General features: G+C 44.5%; 1 protein-coding gene across 2 annotated transcripts in view; it reads right to left on the bottom strand.

Moving 5' to 3' along the window:
- Positions 1-1,530: 1,530 nt before the first annotated feature.
- Positions 1,531-20,022, bottom strand: part of LOC146892204 (disks large homolog 5-like) — a 22,500-nt gene continuing 4,008 nt past the window's right edge. Inside the window, exons 2-11 of one of the 2 annotated variants that reach the window (XM_087912062.1) lie at positions 17,030-17,175; positions 11,099-11,187; positions 10,517-10,688; positions 9,712-9,851; positions 6,864-7,026; positions 5,553-5,681; positions 4,731-4,914; positions 3,136-3,251; positions 2,284-2,377; positions 1,531-2,123 (exon numbers count right to left, since the gene is read on the bottom strand). In XM_087912062.1, coding sequence (XP_087768188.1) covers positions 2,293-2,377; positions 3,136-3,251; positions 4,731-4,914; positions 5,553-5,681; positions 6,864-6,931 — 582 coding nt within the window. In that variant the 5' untranslated portion in view covers positions 6,932-7,026; positions 9,712-9,851; positions 10,517-10,688; positions 11,099-11,187; positions 17,030-17,175 and the 3' untranslated portion in view covers positions 1,531-2,123; positions 2,284-2,292. Of the gene's footprint in view, positions 2,124-2,283; positions 2,378-3,135; positions 3,252-4,730; positions 4,915-5,552; positions 5,682-6,863; positions 7,027-8,927; positions 9,128-9,711; positions 9,852-10,516; positions 10,689-11,098; positions 11,188-17,029; positions 17,176-20,022 lie in introns of those variants that run through there. The other variant, XM_087912061.1, reaches the window with a different exon arrangement.

Below are 20,022 nucleotides of genomic sequence, written 5' to 3'. Positions count from 1 at the left end.
TGAGATCTCTTTTCCCATGGCCCAGAGGCCAACTCTCCCACAGCTACAGGTGCATATGCTCAGGTCAGGCAGACATCTTTCCCTCACCTTTGCTGACACAAGGTGGATGAACTAGGGTGGACTCAGTTCTTCTGCTCTCACCCCCTCGGGGCCAGCTCACCTGCACCACCACTCTACTATACTCTACTGTGCTGCTCAGTTCAGGTGCAGGACCCTCTCTCCCGAGAGCCACAATTGGTGAGGGGCAGCTTCCAGTAACTCTTTGTTAACTTCTCCTCTTTCAGTGGTAACAGGAGACATTGATATCAACACGGCCAAGGCTGTGGCAGCACACTGGATCCAGACATAGCTTTTGGCAGCAGTCTAGGTCTGGATGTCACCAGGGCCCTGGTTGACAGTGCAGGTCAATCAGATTGGTATGGACCCAGGAGCACCATGCTCCCAGAATGTGGTCCTATTCCAGAAATCTGCCCTGATTTGATGACAACCGGAGGATGAGACATCAACGCAGACTCTGACTGAAGCAGAGACATGGACCCAGACGGATGTTAGATTCCCCTCTGCATGCTGTGAATATGTTTTATTACCATTGGTTAATAAAGAATCTGCTTTGGCCTATGGCAGGGCAGAATAAAGCCAAGTTGGAAATCCAAACAGAGATAGAGAGAAAGAGTAGGCAGAGTCAAGGAGAAACCATATAGCTGCCGAAGTGGACCGAACCTTGGTAAGCCACAGACTCATGGCAATATACAGATCAATAGAAAAGAGCTAAGAGAAATGTGCCTGAGCTATTGGCTGAACAATGTTGCAATCAATATAGTTTCTGTGTGATTGTTCAGGTCTGGACAGCCAGGAATGAAAGAGCGGCCACCGTTTATGCCAGCCAAGGCCCCCAGTATCAGTTTCTGCCCAGATGTCACTCTGGGCCTGAGTATCAGCACAACACTCTAAGACACACATGCCCCCCAATGTGAGCACATCCCTTTAACACCAACATGGTCACAGGTGGTGGCCCAGTCTTCAGGTGATTGCAAGGACCTCACTGGTAAGAGGAATCACCGATACCAAAACAGACCCCCACATCAGTGTCAGGGTCATGGACTGGATATGGCCCTTGGTAGCAGCCCAAGCAAGGACATTATCATGGTCCCTGGTGGCAAGCGGGCCATGAATTTCTTTAATATTCCCCTAGTAAATGTTTTCATTTCCAGAGAGGCTTTACAGAAATACTATTGTGTTTCTCATTAATTTGGCATACATGATTATTTCATGAAATGTGTAAACAGAATGTTTTATTTTAGGGATGGATAAATATATGACTACAAGGATACAGCATGAATACTTTTTCCATCATGCAATGCACCATCCACATTCACATGCCGGTGTAGCCCTGGCTGACTGTGAATTCACTATGCAGCCCAAGTTGGGCACTCAAGAGTTATGGTCTTGCAGGAGGTTCTGGGGCCACTGGAGTGAGACACCACACCCGACCAAAGAAATTGGTTCTAAGAGAGAAGAGTTGGAAATCACTTTTGTATTAATAAAAATAATCATTTTATTCAATAAGGACTTAAGTGAAGCAGTCAATATAAATAGTGAATATCCTTTAAAAATACCAAAACACAAAAAAATCCAAAGAACAAACAAATATCAGAACCTCAAACCGTAACAAAGAAAATCAACAAAAGCAAAGCAAACAAAATTCAACCAAAAACGAAAGAAAAATTTAAACAAGCAGCCTTCTCTTTCTGCAGATTTAGCCACACAGACCTACATTGTCACTGGACATGTTTGGAAACATGGTAAGAAGGCTGTCATCAATTGTAAAAAGCATTTTCAAAGCTAGAATAGCCAGGTTTCCTTGAAGATTTGTGAGTCAAGGCCTCACCATCAGTAAGTTTGAGACCTGTTTCAAGAGCATTCTTTGTGGCCCTTTTGGGCAGTTTTTGATGGATATACTTGGAGATGGATCACGTGGAGGTCAGCTGGTATTTGCCTCATTGGTAAGTTCACAGATATAAGGGGGTGTCTTTTGAGGAGGAGGCCTTGATCCGTGGGTGTAGAATGTCATGGGTTCAAGGCATCTTTGACTTCTTTGGCCTCCTCAGCTCTCTCAAGATCTGCTATATGAGAAGAAAAAGAAATCAGACCAATAAGCAGCCTGGCTGGGCCACCAGCTAGAAAACAATCAGGATCCATTCATACTGGAAGCCAAGGTTGAGAACTCCCAGTCCCCCCAATGCCAACTTTGCTGGGGATGGGATGAAATGGTGGCTCACTTGCCTGTAAGACTTAGACCTGCTGTGGCAGCTCTGTCTGCAGCAGGCTCTCATTCTGGACTGTGACCTGTTCCGACTCAGACTGGAGATTTTCTGACCTAGAGGAGGAAGGCGGTTAGGGGGAAAACCTGGTGAGGACCTGCTCTGTCATCTAGTGATCTGAATCCATTCTATTCAGCTGGACAATCCAACATGACTTTTCAGCTGAGGGCATTCCCTGCATTTCCCAAGGGAGAAGGGTCAGAGTACACCTGGGCCTGGATTTTTTTCTCAGTTTTTAGAATCTTCTAGAAGATGAACTGAAAACGACACTGTACTGAGCAAGAAAATACAGCACATTTCTCCAGTGGTATAGATTTTGGAAAAAAATAGCAGTGTAGCAATGTCAGCGTAACGGTTCAAGACAGATATGCATGGCCTTGGTTAGATACCAGGTGAGTGTGAGCAACCGGGTAAACTCAATGTAGACCCTCTAAAGGTTATGTTCTGGAAGGAAAGTAAAGTGGCAGGAGCACACCCTATCCTCCACAACTAACCCTCCTCCTGCTAGGTTTAGAACTACCAGAGGGAGAATTATGTGGAGAAACAAACAGATACTGAGAAGATACCAGCGAGCTCAGAAGGGAATAAGGTGTAAACAGTGCCCAGGAAAACTAAAAAAAAAAAAAAAAAAAAAAAAAAAAAAACAGTGTTTCCTGGTGAAGTTCTTGTTGACTGGACCAGCACAATACTCTAAGGTGTTCTTTCCTTGACTGAGGCTGAGAGACATCCAGAAAGTGAGAATCCCCAAAAGGACAGAGATCTAGGTACAGGAGACCTACATGGTTCTAACTGCTCCTCCCAGCTGGGCTCCTACCTCATCTCGGGGACACTGATTTGATGCTGCAGCTTTTCTGCCAAGTCCCTGTGCTGGGTCACCAGCTCCTTCTGCTTCAGTGGTTTCTTCAGTCCTTCATCCAGGCTTTTTTGCTCCTGTTCATTAGGAGATTGAATTCTCATAGGAGGGCTGCTCACTCATGTACATACATGAATTCATGAACACAAACAAATACATGTATGTACACATAGAAGCACACTGTAATACAGTAATGTGTTTGATTTACCAGTTAGTGATAATATAAAGAAAATCACCAGGGATACTGTTGAGAAAAAGGTTGACCTTTGCTGAATGAGAGAAACACATGGGCATGAGAGATAGGCAACTCAGTCATTGAAATGTCCATCCTGTCAATCTAATTCACAGACAGGTGGAGCTCTGGAGTCCTGGCTCTTTAGCCAACTGTGCTTAGGAAGTTTCCCAGGCTGTGGAGTATAGGAATGTTGTAACAATTAGAGGAAACAAAACAAGACAGAAGATCCACCTTGGAGAGTAGAAGAGATCCCAAGAGTACTGGCCAGCCAGATTAAGTAAGTAAAACAGAAATTTTCATGTTCCCTGAGAGGTCTGGGCTCAAGGGAATAAGGGAAAGAACAGCAGAGGACAACAACAGAGGTCATGATCTGTTATATGTACATGTTATATGTATATGTTATTATATGTACAACACCCACCATTGTACACATCTACACATGCATGTATACATCACACAAGGGCCACAAAAACATGAGTGAGCTGAAAATATGAAGAGGACATCACACTGAATGAACAGTTGAATTCAGACCATGCACACCAGGTTTCTCTACTGAGACCCACAGCACTGCTGTCCATCCCTCGGGGACTAAAAATTCCTAGGAGCACACACAGCTTGCTTAAACTGTGCTGAGGTAATTAGAGAAAATGTTCTCTTGCAGCCTCCCCTCTGTCACCCCAATCCTCAGCCTGAAAACGTCCTCCTGCATCTATGAGCATCCAGTCAGCTCCAGACTGGAAGCTCCAGCACAGGGGAACAGTTCCACACCCCCACAGAAAACAGGGTTGACAAGCTGCTACTCAGGCTTCTGTCGGTGTGAACCAAGAGTTGAGCAAAGGGAAGAGAAGACATTGGGATACAGAAGAAAAGAGAATATCACATTCATGCCCCCCCCCAAATATGACAATGAGAACCACCCACTTGCATTGGCGCTGGGCTCTAGTCCTTGCAAGCTGTATTCTACCTGTGATCTCATGTGACCCCTGCAAAGGAAATGAGCCACCAGCTGCTGAACTCATCAATGAAAGCTCTGTTCTATTCCAAGTAACTCCCTCTGACCATAATGACATGTAGGTGTGTGATATGTGACTGATCCATCTCCCTCAGTGGACTCCAGCACCCTGCAAAGCAGGAGGTTTGCCTTCCAATCTCCAGTGTCTTGCAAGAGAATAACTCTCCAGAGAGACTTGTGAGTGATCACAGAAATCAACAATTGGGTGGTAGTAGGTGGTCGTCTGGATGGGTGGGTGGATGGCTACATGGCTGGCTGGCTGTTTATGGTTGGACTGGTGGACAGTGTGACTCCGCTGCCTTAACCTACCTGCTGCTGCTCAGCACAGGGGTCACAGATCGTCTCACGGACCTCCTTCAAGAGCCTCTTCACCTCCTCGCAGGTCTCTTGCAATGCAATCTGCTCCTCCCGCAGCTTTCTCTTCTCGGCTCTCAATCCATGTATGCTGTTCTTCAGCTCAGGCAATTCTTGTGCCATCTGACTGTGAAGGCAACTGAACCACCACCCAAAAATGATGAGCCCCATCCATCCTCCATTTGCCATCCCAACCTCCAAGCACCACCAGCCCAGAAATGTTGCACACCCCAGACAACCCAAGACTAGAGCTCACAGGACCTAAGATCACTCAGAGGCAGGCCAAATCCAGAGAAAAAACAAATTCCAGAAAGATTCAAACTTTCTGGAAACCCTAACACCAAAACTGTTACTGTGTGCCTGAGAGCAGGGTGCAGCCCACACCTTTTCTTAACTCTTCATGGTATGGGGAAAGCATCAGCAGGTAGAGAGCAAACACTCTCTGAAGGAGGGCAGAAGTCCCAACATTCTGTCTACAGGTCCCATGGAAACCAGATCTGCGAAACCACTTCCAGAGCCCCAGAGACCCGGGGCTTCATGACACCCCCTTCATGGTGCAAATCATTTTCCTATCCAGGGGGGCTCCTATCTAGGACATCACTGGGAGAGGCTCACTGTCTTTCACACTCAGCAAAACTGAGTCCAAGAGGCACAAGGTCAAGTGCTCCAAGTCAGGTTTCTTGGTAAGAGGCAGTCGGGCTAGAACCAGAACCCTCCCTTTGGGTCAAAGACAAAGAGGGCAGAATCAGTCTCTCCAAAGCTATATCAGGTCCTTACCTGTAGGTTTTGTTCTCCTTTCTTAGCCGCTTGCACTTCTTCAAGGCATCGCTGATCTCCGTGGGCCATTTCTGCAGGTCCAACATCACCTGCTTATACTCCTTTTCCCGCATCTCAAGAGAATTCATCCTGTGGTAGGGCATGGCCCCGGGAGAAAAGAACCCCATGAACACGGAACTCAAGAATCGTAAGAAATCAGGCTGTGTCCTGAACTAACCCTGCTCAGTGGATGCCACGACCTGGCACCTATACACTGGGGCCTCCTTCAAGAGCCTCTTCACCTCCTCGCAGATCTCTTGCAACGCAATCTTATTTAACTTACTATCCTGTCCCCAGGCCAGAAGAGGGAAGGTGTCCAAAGGGAATTATCCAGGGCTACATGAGCACCCTCAGCAGGCTTGGAGCTTTAGAATAGCTCTCTAAGAATTTTCCATGAATCTGTGCCACATATCTGGGCCTGCAAGAAACCTATAATGGCATTTCTCCTGAGTTCAGGAGATTCTCATTCCTAGGTTCTTATTGCTACACAGAATGCCAGAGCACAGGATCAGTATTTCCAGGGAGGAGACCCAATTTCAGGATGGCTTTATAAACTCCACAGGGGGTTCCAATGCTGCACCAAGTAGAGCACAGTGGCCAAGAGCTGTGCTGTTCAAAATGTGACTCCCTGGCTTCAGCACTGGCATCCCCTAGAAACTGTGAGGATGGCAAAACCTCAGTCTCTGCCAAAGACCTCAGGCTCCCAGAAGAACACACTCCCCACATATTCCTCTACCCCCCCACCCACCCACACCTACAATCAGGTTGCCCATGAAGTGTAGGGAGGTGGCACGGACTCAAATTATAAAGAACAAGACCAGAGAGGAGCAGTGATGAACTCTGGGCCTTCCAGCAACACACTGATATAGATGGATGGGACCAGGCCCCTCAGCTGCTGCCAGGAATTTTCAGCACACAGTCATCTGCTGGTCAAGCACAAAGACTCACCACAAACTCACAGGACCTAGCATGTCTCACAAACCAAAACCTGCCAAGGCCTCTTTTAAGGCATGTTGAAAGCTGACACACTGCTGTCCCTATCCCTGGAGTGTGATTCAGGTCACAGGCTCTGTTTTTTATTTGGAGGAAGCAGAATAACCCGGTTCCTCATCTCATAGCTACCCAGGTTGCAAATTCTGACTTTCTGAAGCATTCAGGAAAATTAGTTTAGGCACAGGACCCTCTGAGGTTCAGCCTCCTATTCCTCAGGAAATCTTGACTTGGCACTGTGGGATCAAGATGGTCAGCAGAGAACTGGGCATAAACAGCTACCTGTTGTTCAAATCTTTGTAGTAAAAATTGGTCATGAATCCACACAGCTCAATTTGCTCATATTTCATACTCTCTATCTGAATGATGAGATCCTCCACCTCTTTCACCTCCTGCTCCTGCTCAGTGAAGGTGGAGAGTTGGGATGGTGCCTCCCCAGCAGTCCCTGCAGGTAGATAAAGATAAGTGAGCTTGTGTAATTGAATGGAATAGGGACAGGAGTCCAAGCTGAGTCCCAAAAAGAAACCCAAGGAATAGGAAATTCTAGGAACAAAGTGAGGTCCCCAAAGAACAGGGAAGCTATCCTCAATGAGCTTTGTCTCTGTCTTCATACACCAGGGCTAGGCATATGCCTTGCTCCCTAATGCAGTCCCTGTCCCTGAAAGGTACAAGTTAACCCAGTCGTACGGATTTGGAGGACAGTGTCACCTCATATCTGATATGATACAAGTAACTCCTGTTGTCCCTAGTGCTTAACAGCACTAAGTCCTGATCACATGTGCCAGGACCAAAACATCTGAATGTCTGAGACATTGGTGCATGGCCAGGGGAGTTCCCCTCTCTTCTTATTTATACCAGATTTCCATGGAAACTGAAGGAATCCACTAGGATGAAGTGCAGCAACACCCTTACCTGAGAGGAACACCTAATTAGTCCCTCCTTTGCTCCTGCTGGCCTCCCTTTCCACCCAGAATGAGATTAAGACTCTCTCAGGAAAAAAAATAGCTGTACAATTGGCAATTCATGGCCCTCCCAAACTAACTATCAGTAACTGTTGACTCTAGGCATTCTTTTGGGGAACCCAGAGAAGTAGGAGAAGCCCAGTGCTTCCAAGAAGTTCCCAGATGCCAAGCCCTTCACCTCCTCCAGGAACCTTCTAATTCCCTGCCCAGGACTTACTGAGCCCACTTCACACTTTTGAATTTACTGGCCTCCTGAAAATGAAGAACTAGCATCATGTTCAGCCTAGATTGAAAGCTCACCAGAAGTCTTGACTCTGGCTTCAGAAGTGTACTAGGTGGACCCCAGAACAAATGAGTGATGTGGGATGAACTATGTCCATTCACATGTCATTCACACTGACAACCATGTTAGACAGGATTAGGTGTCTCAGTAATACCCAATTCTAGAAATCAAAGGACAGAACCTCATCTCAGTCAAATCTGACACACTGAAGGATGTTCAGGAAGTGACTGACAGATAAGACTTTGCCCAAGTAGAATCTGAAATATCAGATTGAGTCACCTTTGCGGGTGTCAGTTCTCCCTTCTTTCTATAGGGAGGTGCCTGTCTGTCATTCAGAAGTCACCTGGTTACCTCTGTCTCCCTGTACAAGGTGACCCAGAGGAAAGCTTTCTAAGGCTTATTCAGAGCTACAGAGAATGCCCCTTGACTTCGTAGACCTCAGTCATGTGCTTTCAGAAGCCTGGAGACAAAGGTGGGCAGATCTCTGTGAGTTTGAGACCAGCCTGATTTACAGAATGAGTTCCAGGACAGCGCAAGATACACAGAGAAACCCTGTCTCAACAAAACAAAACAAAAAATCGCAGTCTCTTCCCAGTCTCTCTCACAACTGTCTCTAATAGCTCTCAGGCTGAACTGGAGACCAGGGTATCATTCATAACTGGGAAGTCAGAAGCCTTAGGAGTCAATGGAAGAGAGAATTACTTGATGCCTCAGCCCTGCTAATGACTGTTATGTAAAGCATAATAACCTCAGGCTTTTCCAGAGCACTCTCCTTTTCCTATTATTATTGGCACACAACCTAAAGGACTCCACTGGGGGAAAAGTGCAGTTCTGGTATTGAAATCTAACTAATTCCACTGTGCCTCCTTCCCCACTCAGAGTGAATTCAGAGGATCTCCAACACAAAGGCTACAGTCTTGTCAATTCCTGACTCTGTCAAATTAACTATCATGAATCCTTGATGTGGGTTGGCCCTTTAGAAACTCAGAGAAACAAGATTGGCCTATTGTGTCCCAGAAACCCATAGTTCCTGAGCCCTAGCCCTGGACGGCTCAAGGCCATCACATTCAGAAAGCTTCCTAGTCCCTTCCGTGAACTCACTGCGTCTTCCCCAGGACCATTTGTTTCTCCCTGCTTCCTTCTGCCTCACTCTGATCTCTCCTTGATCTCCATTCTCTCTCCAAAGTAAGTTCCTCAGTCTAGACAACATGTCTATAAGTGAATCTTATAGGCACTCAACGAATGTCCTCCTGAGGGCAGTTGGTGTTGCTACAACACAAATGACATCACAGGATTCCAAGAGCTCTCCAGGATACAGTAGAATTTCCAGAGAAGGAACTGCTGATGTCACGGGCATAGCCTTTACCTCCTTGCTAACTATTTCTCCCTGAACTAAGCAGAAGCTGAGGTTTTCTTTCCATGAGTCTCTCCTGTGACACAGGGGAAGTCATTCAGCATCTCTTCCTCCCAAAACTAGAGATTTTTCTCCTTCATTAGAATCATTTCTCTGCTTCACCCTTGGAGAGTTGAATGTTCACTTTATAAGCACTGCCCAAGAATGGCCCTTCCCCTCCTGAACATCCATACCCAATTATATGAGAAATAAAGCATGCTAAGAAATTAAGTCAAGATTATGTGGAGGAGGAGGGTTGAGCCCTCTGAAGTGAAAAATCACCTGGGGAAGGCTGAGGTTATGGGAAAGTGACTATTGATAATTTGTAAGTGAGCTCAGACTGTTATGAGACCCAAACTGCTCTAGACTGCCCTCTCTCCATGCCTGTGTATTAGTCAGGGCTCTCTAGAGTAACAGAAATTATAAAATGGATCTCTCCATATATTGAAAGTGGATTTGTTAGAATGACTTATAAGCTGTGCTCTAACTTACCCAACAATGACTGGCTATGGATGGAAAGTCCAAGAATCCAGGAGTTGCTCAGGCCAGAAGACTGAACCTCTCAACTGGTCTGCAGCGTATGGTATAATCTTTAAAAAGTAGGCTCTGATGCCAGGGGAGGAATGGATGTGCTAGCAAAATGAGAACAAGCAGAGAAAAAGTAAAAGCTTCCTTCTTCCATGTACTTATGTAGGCTTCCAGCTGAAGGAGTGGTCCAGACTGAATCTGGATTCAAGATCTGAATTAAAAGCATGACTTCCTACCTCAAATATCCAGATGAAAGAAGTTCTTCCTGCTTCAGTCCCCAGGTGTACCCTCTATTTTGGGGTTATTGTTAATCCCTAATGTAGTCACACTGACAACTGAGGCTATCAAATTCTTAAACTACTAATCTTCTTGAGCAAATGGCTCCATCAGAGATTGAAAGGAAGGGGTGCCGCTAATCAACAATTAAATGTGGATCAGTTTTAGATCCCATGGTCATGATGACTTTCAGTGGCCTCTTTATGGCCATGGACAGCTAAAATAGGATGTAATACCAGTCTTTGGTTTCTTGAGTAAGAGGGAAACAGCTAGAAACCCAATAAGTTAAGAATGTGGTCTTTCTCTATAATTGAAAATTTGAAATTCAAAGGATTACATTATGTCTGGTAGTAACTACAGTGGAAAAGTGTCCATAGGCAGAAAATGGGACTCTTTAAAGAAAAAATGAAGAAAAGATTAAACAACAAGCACACTGGACCTATCAGCAAGAGTGGGGTGTCTCCTCCAGACCACCAGACTGCACATTACTTACTCCATGCATCCTGTGATGAGCAAAACTCCTTCCTAAAACAGGAGGAACTGGGATGACTTCTGTGTGGTCTTCATTTTAAACAACAGCTAGAAGCTTCCTATTGATTTCAAAGCAAAAGTGTCTATTTGAAGTTTCTCCGAGGGTCAGAGAAGCAGGAGTTGAGACAGCGGTACTAGGAAACAAATCAAACTCCAGAGTCAAATCATACCAGAGAAGACACCGCTGACACTGCCGTGATGAACGGGGCACCGCGATGTGTGTCACTAAGAATGCTGTCATTAGACAATGTGCCTAGGGCTGCTTCAGAGACTTACAACATCTATGGCTCTGAAAAAGGGATACAGACTTTCCCAAATTATCAAGCAGACTGGACTCCTCCATTTCTTTAGAACATAAGCTCTGGCATGCAGTTGATGCTTCAGACTTGGATTTGAGACCTAGTCTCTGTAGTAAGGAGTAGGGCTTTTGATGGGAATTCTCTACCAAAACACCGGAGGGATGGTCAAAGGTGCAAGCAGCCAACAGTCCCTCCCCATGTCCACCCTACAGCCTCCAAAAAGGGCTTTAAGAAGTCAAACTTACCAAATTTTCCTTTGTGACTTGGGCTTATTGTCACTCTTTATGTAAGCATAGCATTATTTCCCGACATAAGTCCTTTTAAATGATTCTTCCTACAATTGAAATTTCACGTTGGACATAGAATTCCATTCGTGGAGGCTCAATTTTCTAAGCAGTAAGCAGAGGATTATGTTTTCTACTTTAGGTCTTGCTGTGATCTTTAATCTTTGCTGTCTACTTGACATATTGTTGAAGAACTGACTCCATCAAACTGGCTTGCAGGCATGTTTCTTTGGCATTTTCTTGATTGTTAATTGATTTAAGAGTGATTGGCCCTGTGTGCATAGATAGCACCATCCCTAGGCATGTGAGCCTGGGCCACAGAGGAAAGCTAGCTGAGCTGATCAGTGAGCAGTGTTCCTCTGTGGTTTCAAGGCCCTGCCTTGGGATCTTGCCTTGGCTTCCCTTGATTGATATCGGGGTTCAACCTGAAGGTCAGAAAAGCAAAACAGCCAGCCACTGGCTCTGACTTCTACCTCAGTCTGAAATGCCGATCCTGCCTCCAAGAATCTCAGAATGAGACTGTGTCTGAGAGCTGTCTCCTCCTGCTTTATAATCCTCTCTAGTTCTAGGATTAAAGGTGTGTGCCACCAGGATTAAAGGTATGCACCACCTGCTTTCTATGGCAAACTAGTGTAGCTACTGGGATTAAAGGTGTGTTACCTACCACTGCCTGGTCTGTCAGGCTGACCAGTGGGGCTGTTTTACTTTTCTGATCTTCAGGCCAGCTTTATTTATTAAAATACAAACGAAATGCCACTACAGAAGGTAGTTGCTCGCTCGTAACTCCTGCCCCCTGGTGTCCATGCATGGTACAGTCTCCTCCTGAGGGCAGGACCTAAGATATAGCAGGTGACACTTCTGAATTACGCTGTATTTTTTTTAAGAAATGCAAAAGGACTGCACCGGTAACTACATCCCTCATCAGTCTGAATGATGTTGAATTTGATCTGAGTTCATCAAAGTGAAGATTGTCTGTCAGGGTCCTTTCCTGCATGTGCAGCACCCTCACCTGGGTCTCCGGAACCTCCTGGCGCTCACACCAGGAAGCCCGCCTGTCTCAGCCATGGAGAGTCTTCAGACTGATTATGGGAAGGGTGGGAACACATAGCACCTGTAGATCTGTAGATCCCCTGACAATGGGACTGAGGGAGGTGGGTGATCCTCTGCCCTGAATCACAAATGCACACTCAGCAGAGCTAGACACAAACCACCTGAAACTACAGAGTAAGAGACCAGAGTCTCAGACACTTTTAGGGAGTTGGCACATTCCATAAATGCAACAGTATAGAAAAAGCGGAATCTTGGGAAATGCTTCATTCCTGTGGGATAGATCTCAGTTGCCATTTGCTTGTTTCTCATTTTGCAAAGAAAAGTTCTGATTTCTCCTTCAGTAGAACTATGGCCCTGAGGACAAGAAATGAGTAGCTGCCCCTCAGCGCCAGAGCACCTGCTGCAAATGCACAGATGCAGCCATCAGGCTGGGGCACCAACTGGGCTCTGCATCCTCCTGCAGCATCAGTGCTGTGTGGGGAACTCAGCTCTAAAGAGGGTCTCTGTTCAGAGGGAAACAGCAGTTTTCTGGGAAAGCTTTTACTTCAGTCAAATTTTCATCTAAAATACCCTGCAAGGCTCGGGGGCACTCACTGATCTAATACTGTTGGAGACAGTGGTGGGCTGAGATGGGGTAAGTTTGGCTATGAGTTATTGGAGGAGATTGCAGTGTTGCTTTTCATTACTAATCTCATTTCTCAAGCAGTTAATCTGAATGTGAAATCCTTAAAATGTATTTCTCTGTTGCTACAAATGCACACTGTGTGGTTCCCTGCATTCACCATATGCGAAAGCCCAGCAGCTCCGCTGCCCCTGCCACTCTGGCTGCAGCACTCCTGCATTAGCTTTCCCCAGCCCACTTCCTTATGATGCAGTCTCATTTTTAATTAACATTTAGAGCAAATCTTGATTGGAGTAGGAGTATCCCAATTTTTAAAATGAATTCTAAAACTTTAAAAACTTGTGCATTTATACTTACTCTGTCATTGTGTTGCTGTTTCTTTTCTTTTTCTACTATGGTGATTTTACTTGAACTATTTCCTGGGTGAAGATCTTGTTATTTTAGTATGATAGTGGCTCTGTAAAAATGTGTGGTATTTGTGTGCACGTTCTGAGGAGGACAGAAGAGAGTAACAGATCCCCTGGAATTGGAGTTACAGGCAGCTGTGAACCTCCTGATGTAGCTGCTAGGGAGGATTAAGGCCATCTAGAAGGACAAGGACCCTTACCTGTTGAGTTATTTTTCTGGCCTCAGTAAAGGATTTTTTGACAGAACATGGACCTGTCTTCTGAGTTAAATCTTTAGCTGTTGCTTCTCTGAGTGTGCCAGTCTCTGTGTGGGCTAAGGTTTGTTCTCCCTTTGAGGGGCTGGTCCTCTCCTGCTTCCAACATCTCTAACTCCACCCAACCCCAGGGTCATCACAAAATGCTGCCCCCACTTGTGCTACACCCAGCCTCTTAGCCAGGTCTAGTTTGGGAGGAGCTTCAGGCTCAGAAGGCTGGGAGGAAGCTCTGTAGCATCTAGATTGGCAGGGTTCCTGGGTGGAACTGACTGGTTGCAGGAAAAGGGACACTTCAACAGCCGTCCTGACACCACAGCCCAGGGGTTGGTTACTTGCTTCTGTCTCCAGCAGCCAGACAAACACCATGAAAAGGCTGCTGTGCTCTCTGTTGGGGCTTCTGTGCACCCAGGTTTTCTGTGAGTATGGCTGTTCACCAGGGGACAGAGAGGATTCTGCTCAGCACATGGAGGGTGGGGAAGCAGCTCAGGGGTCCTGCAGAGCTCCCACCTTCTCAAAGGACATGGCAGGGTGTTCAAAGTTCTGTGGATGCTCAGTGACCTCCACCTGTGTCTCTTTCTCTGTTTCTAATCAGGGGTGAACGGGCAGCAAGTGAAGCAGAGTCCTGTGTCCTTGGTGCTGCAGGAGGGAGAGAGCACAGAGCTGCAGTGCAACTTTTCCACTTCTGCAAACCAAATGCAGTGGTTTTACCAAAGTCCTGGGGGACACCTCATCAGTCTGTTTTACAATCCTTCTGAAACAAAGCAGAGTGGAAGACTGAAGTCCACGACAGTCATCCAGGAACTCTGCAGCTCTTTGTACATTTCCTCCTCTCAGACCACAGACTCAGGCACTTATTTCTGTGCCGTGGATTCATAGTGCTCCCCACACACCGGCAGTCAGTACACAACCTTCAGCTGGGTGGGTATGGTCCTTGTGATCCCTGTCATAACTCATCAGAATTCCACCAAAGGTCATTTGTTTGATTTAATATCCCTTTTCTGTATAGGTAGAGTTTTGAGTTTTAACCTTGTGTAAGATTTTAGCCATGTAGATTAAGGATTTGTGTCTTTAAATTCTCAAAATATATTCCCTCCTGAATCATAAATGTGTCCTTCTTAGAACCAACAGAAAAGCTGGTTAGAGAACTAAGTCAATGTGATCATGTAAGCCGCAGTGTGATGAATTCGCAACAAATAAAGAGAAAAGGGAAGGAAAGGCACAGGCAGGCTCCCAGGTAACCCTGCTGTGGACAGGATCAGGATTTTTGAGGAGAAAACAAACTGCAGCAACAGCAAGAACATCAAGCCATGGGAGATACAGAATGTACAGAGAGCTGAATGTTCTAACTTCCTTTCTGTTGCTGTGATAAAACTCTCTGAGAAAAAGCTACTTGGAAGGTGAAAAGATTTATTTAGCTTTCACTGCCAGGTCTTAGTCCATCATTAGTGGTAACCAAGGCCAGAACTCAAACAGGAGATTCAAACAGAAACCCTGAGGAGACTCTGTTGCTAGCTCAGTCACAGACTCACACTTCCTATGACCCAGGTTGCTTTCCCACAGAATGGTGCTGCCCACAGCGGGCAGGTCTCTATTTAATTCATCAATTTAAAAAAAAAAAATGTTGCTTGAAGCTTTAGTGCTGTTATTTAATTTATAGAAGACTTTGAGGTAATTGAAGTTACTGAATCTTTTAACTCACTATTTTATACCCTTTCATACATTTAACTTACTCATCGTTGCTCGGATGTTTTCTAGACAGACGTCTGAATGTCTTTAAGAAAACAATGAGGCAGGCAACTATGAGAAAATACACAAATATCTTGTCCAACTAACTTTAAATAGAATATCTAAAAAGTCTTACAACTCAACAAAATAAAATGAATGGCTCATCCAATATGAGTCAAGCAAGTAGACCCTGTCAGAATATAGACTGTGCTGTTTTAGTAAAGTGGTGGCTGTAGGTTCCCCTATAAAATCCACGACTTTACTAACAGATGGAGGCCATTGCAGAAAACAGAAGCAGTCAATATGCAGAGTTGGAGAACCTAGTCCCAATGGCTATGACTACAATATAACTCCTGCATCTAAGGTTCAGGAAATATTGACAAAAAAAAGGAGAGGGAATATGATAAAAAGCCAGATATCAGGGAGTTTGTTGTGAAATTGTGTCTCCTAAGACTGTTGGAGGCTACACGGATGAAGACCATGACTGTCAAAGGCTGAGATGAACAGGACAACAACAATAGACATACTAAACTGGAGGGAGGAAAGTGCACAGAGCCTCAATCCTAGACAGCAAAGTACTGAAACCTAATGAATGATGGGAGTGTGAGAAATGATGCTTCCCAGAGAAGAACACACCGATTGGTTATCCAGTACTGATTGTTCAGCCCTGAAAACATACTTACAAATAGTATTATTTAGACTTAACAGTTTGTATTTATGTATCTAGGAATAACCATGTATATACATCCATATTTAACAGTGATTAGTGAAAGAAGCATAAATTTGAAAGACAGCAAAGAGGAATATATGGCAGGCTTTGGAAGGAGGAAAGGAAAAAGGGAATTGATTTGTAATTATAATCTCAAAAATAAAGGCAATAACAAAATATTTAGTGAAAGAAGAATGTTTATGACTTAATGATCACCATATGTCTATATAAGAGTTACAATAAGATAACTCATGTCAAATTCAATCATCTCTTATTTTATAAAGCTTGATTGTGAGTAATAAGCATTGGCATTTCCTCATTTCTTATGAAGAGTTTCTCTCATGTTTAAAGACAGAATAGTTTTAGGCAAGATAGATTAGGAAATATGATGATGTATAAAGAAAAGGTGGGGAGGGCTGGAGAGATGGCTCAGCGGTTAAGAGCATTGCCTGCTCTTCCAAAGGTCCTTAGTTCAATTCCCAGCAACCACATGGTGGCTCACAACCATCTGTAATGAGGCCTGGTGCCCTCTTCAGGCATGCACATAGACAGAATATTGTATACATAATAAATAAATAAATATTAAAAAAGAAAAAAAAGAAAAGGTTGGAAGGGAAGGGAAAGAAAACAATGCTAAGCTGACCTCAACACAGACAAAAATCTCTTTCCATCTCAAAAATCTTGGCTCCAGAGAAAGATTCACTGCCTTTCTTCAAGGCATGGGCTTCTAAGTTCAGGACATTGTTGTGTGAAGACCTTCCTATTTGTCCCCAGAGGGGTAGTGCTGCTTTAGAGCAGGTGAAGCTTGTGGTTCTTCCATAAGCTAGAGATTATTATTTAAAATAAGTAAATTGTCTCCTATGCTGCTTAAGTTTCGTTAGAGCAAATGCATGCATCTATTGAACTGTTTACCCATATCTATTTATCTTTGGCCCATAATTTTGACAATAGGAATTTGCAGTTGAACACTATGAAGATGCCTGCTACTCTTCAAGGTGGTAGCCACATCACCTTCTCTAAGGTACATTTCTAAGGCTGTCACCCATACTTGGTTCACTCGTTTGCCACACTGATATGATCCGTGCCTAGAACTATGTTATGCATCTTTTCCACTGGAAAACCTACTATGGTTTGAAGACAGTTCAATCTTCTCCTCCATCAGGATCTTCTCTGACCGGACTAAGCAATGTCCTCACCCTTTCCTTCATCGTCTTGTCTGGACACACAGGCATCTTCAGTAGGCTTCAGTTTTCTGTTCCTGAGTGCTGAGCCTAGAATGAAGATTAGAAGCCTGTGTGTCATGGAAGACACCCGAGTACTCCCCATACAGCAGGCAGTTAGGCACTCAGCAAATACACAGAGTTTCTTCCTCATCCTAGTTTAACTTTTTCAGTTTTGTAGTTCCTGCATTTACTCATGGGTTATAATTTCAAATGGAAACTTCAGAAATAAGCAGTTTATTTGTTTTAAATCACCCGTTCTTCCTGGCAGTATCCAAAATCCCTCAGTTCTGACACAAAGCATCTTTTCCAGCATCGCCCTGCTGTCCATGCTGCCAGCCTGTGTCATCAGCTGTGTCATCAGGATGACTTTCGGGTATCATAGTGCTGTGTTTTGCTGCCATTTAGATATGCAAGAGCAGACACATGCTGCCCTCAAGTGGAAATGTTAAAGTTTTTCATAGGTGCAGATGTATGTACTGGAGAAAATATAATGTGTGTGTTTCAGCACTGTTTGTGATTGAGACTGAGGGGCATCATGGAATCTATCCTCCACAGATGTTAGACGTGGTGTATGCTGGACAGATGTCTGTCTTAACGGAGAAAAGGAAAAAGAGAAGACACCAAAATGTAAAAAGAAAAAGCAACAAAATCACCTAGGATATTGAAGTATAACCTGTTTGGTTAGATTCTACCTCCACCTCTTCCCCCTCCTCTTCTTTCTTCTCTTCCTCCTCCTTCTTGAGACAGTTTCAGGTATCAAGACTGAACTCAACCTTGTTACATAGCTAAAATGTCTTTCAATTTCTGATCTTCCTGTCTTTACCTTCCTAGTGCTAGAATTACAGATGTGTACGCCATGGACAATTTACACATGCTGGCAGACAAACCAGGAACTTGGGGGTGCACTCTACTGACTGACCTACATCCTCAGTCTTTCTGGAGACTTTGTGGAGCATGGACCATTGCCTGCTGTTGGACTGTGATTGGACCAGTAATGATGTCACGTATGCAACACAATCCTCTTTACTCTGTAACTTCCTCATGGTCTTTTAACTCCTATTATTACAGCACAGAGGCTCTCTGCTTTAGCAGATGTTCTTCCATTCATTTTCCACTTCCACTCAATGCCTTGTAGATATCAACATATAAAGTCAAACTGATTTTAATATTTGTATTTCATCTATAAAATTAAATATGACAAAGATACTGAATGCTTGTTCAAACTCAGAATGAGAGTAGTCAAAATGTCACATTCTTTTTTAGAGTATTAAATAATGTATTTAAATCTTATCACTGGGTACTTGGAGATAACATCAGAACACACATTTTTTTCATAAACCTTTCTACTCTCTGCAGACTCTAACCCTTATCTTGATGTTGAACACAAGTAGCATGTTGTCATTCGAATTCTTTTTATTTTTATTTTCTAAAACAATCTTTTTTATTTTACATACCAATTCCATTTCCCTCTCTCTCCCCTCCTCCCACTCCCTTGCCTTACACACATACACACACACACACACACACACACACACACACACACACACACACAGCATCCCACAACCACTCCTCAGAGAGGGTGAGGCCTCCCTTGGGGAGTCAACAAAGTCTGTCACATCACTTGAGGCAGGACTAAGGCCCTGTCCCCCGTCCCCCACATCTAGGCTAAGCAAGGTATCCCTCCATAGGAAATGGGCTCCAAAAAGCCAATTCATGCACTAGGGATAAATACTGGTTCTACTGTCAGTGACCCCACAAACCGCCCAAGCCACACAACTGTCACCCACATTCAGAGGGCCTAGTTTGGTCCTATGCAGGTTCCCCAGTTGTCAGTACAGAGTCAGTGAGCTCCCACTAGCTCGGGTCAGCTATTTCTGTGGGTTTCCCTATCATGGTCTTGACCCCTTTGCTCATATTACTGTTCCTCTCTATATATAACTGAACTTCAGGACCTTGGTCCAGAGTTTAGCTGTGGATCTCTGCATCTGCTTCCATCAGTTACTGTATAAAGGTTCTATGACGACAATTAAGGTAGTCATCAATATGATTACAGGGGAAGGGCAGTCAAGGTACCCTCTCTACTATTGCTTATATTCTTAGCTGGGATATTCTTGTGGATTTTGAGGAATTTCCCTAGTACCAGGTTTCTCACAAACCCCAGAATGGCTCCATCAATCAAGATAGCTCTTTCCTTGTTTTTCCTCTCTGTCCTTACCCCAACTCAACCTTCCAAATCCCTCATGTTCTCCCCACTTCCCAATCCCTTTCCACCCTCCACCCTCCCCCACCTTCCATACTCCCAGTTTATTCCAGAGATCTTGTCTATTTCCCCTTCCCAGAGGGATCCCTGTATGTCTCTCTTAGGGTCCTTCTTGTTTCCTGGCTTCTCTGGGGTTACTGACTATAAAATGATGTTTCTTGAAGGTGTATGTCCTGCCCAGGCTTCAGAATGGTTTTTTCCATCTCTGAGCCAAAGCCTTTAAAGAGCAGATCATTCTACTAACTTCTAATTTCTTTTTCACGGGTATATTATTAGATTTACTAAACTTGGTCATTTTTTATAAGAATACAATGAAATTTGCATAACTGTAACATATATACAGAAGGCCTAGGTCAGACCATGCATGTTCCCTGGGTGTTGGTTCAGTCTCTGTGAGCCTCTATTAGCCCAGGTTAGTTGATACTGTGGGTTTTCTTGTGGTGTCCATGAACCCTCTGGCTCCTATATTCCTTCCTTCAGGTCCTCCACGGGATTCCTTGAGATTCACCTAATGTTTGGCTGTGGGTCTCTGCCTCTGCTTCCATCAGTTGCTGGGTAAAGCCTCTCTGATGACAACTGGGCTAGGCAACAATCTATGAGTACTGCAGAATATCATTAGGAATCACTTCGTTGAC

Source organism: Myodes glareolus, chromosome 12 (genome assembly GCF_982192425.1).
Source record: "Myodes glareolus chromosome 12, mMyoGla1.1, whole genome shotgun sequence".
NCBI classification, from domain to species: Eukaryota; Metazoa; Chordata; class Mammalia; order Rodentia; family Cricetidae; genus Myodes; species Myodes glareolus.
The sequence above is the reverse complement of the archived record's forward strand: the minus strand, read 5'-3'. Positions and strand labels throughout refer to the sequence as shown.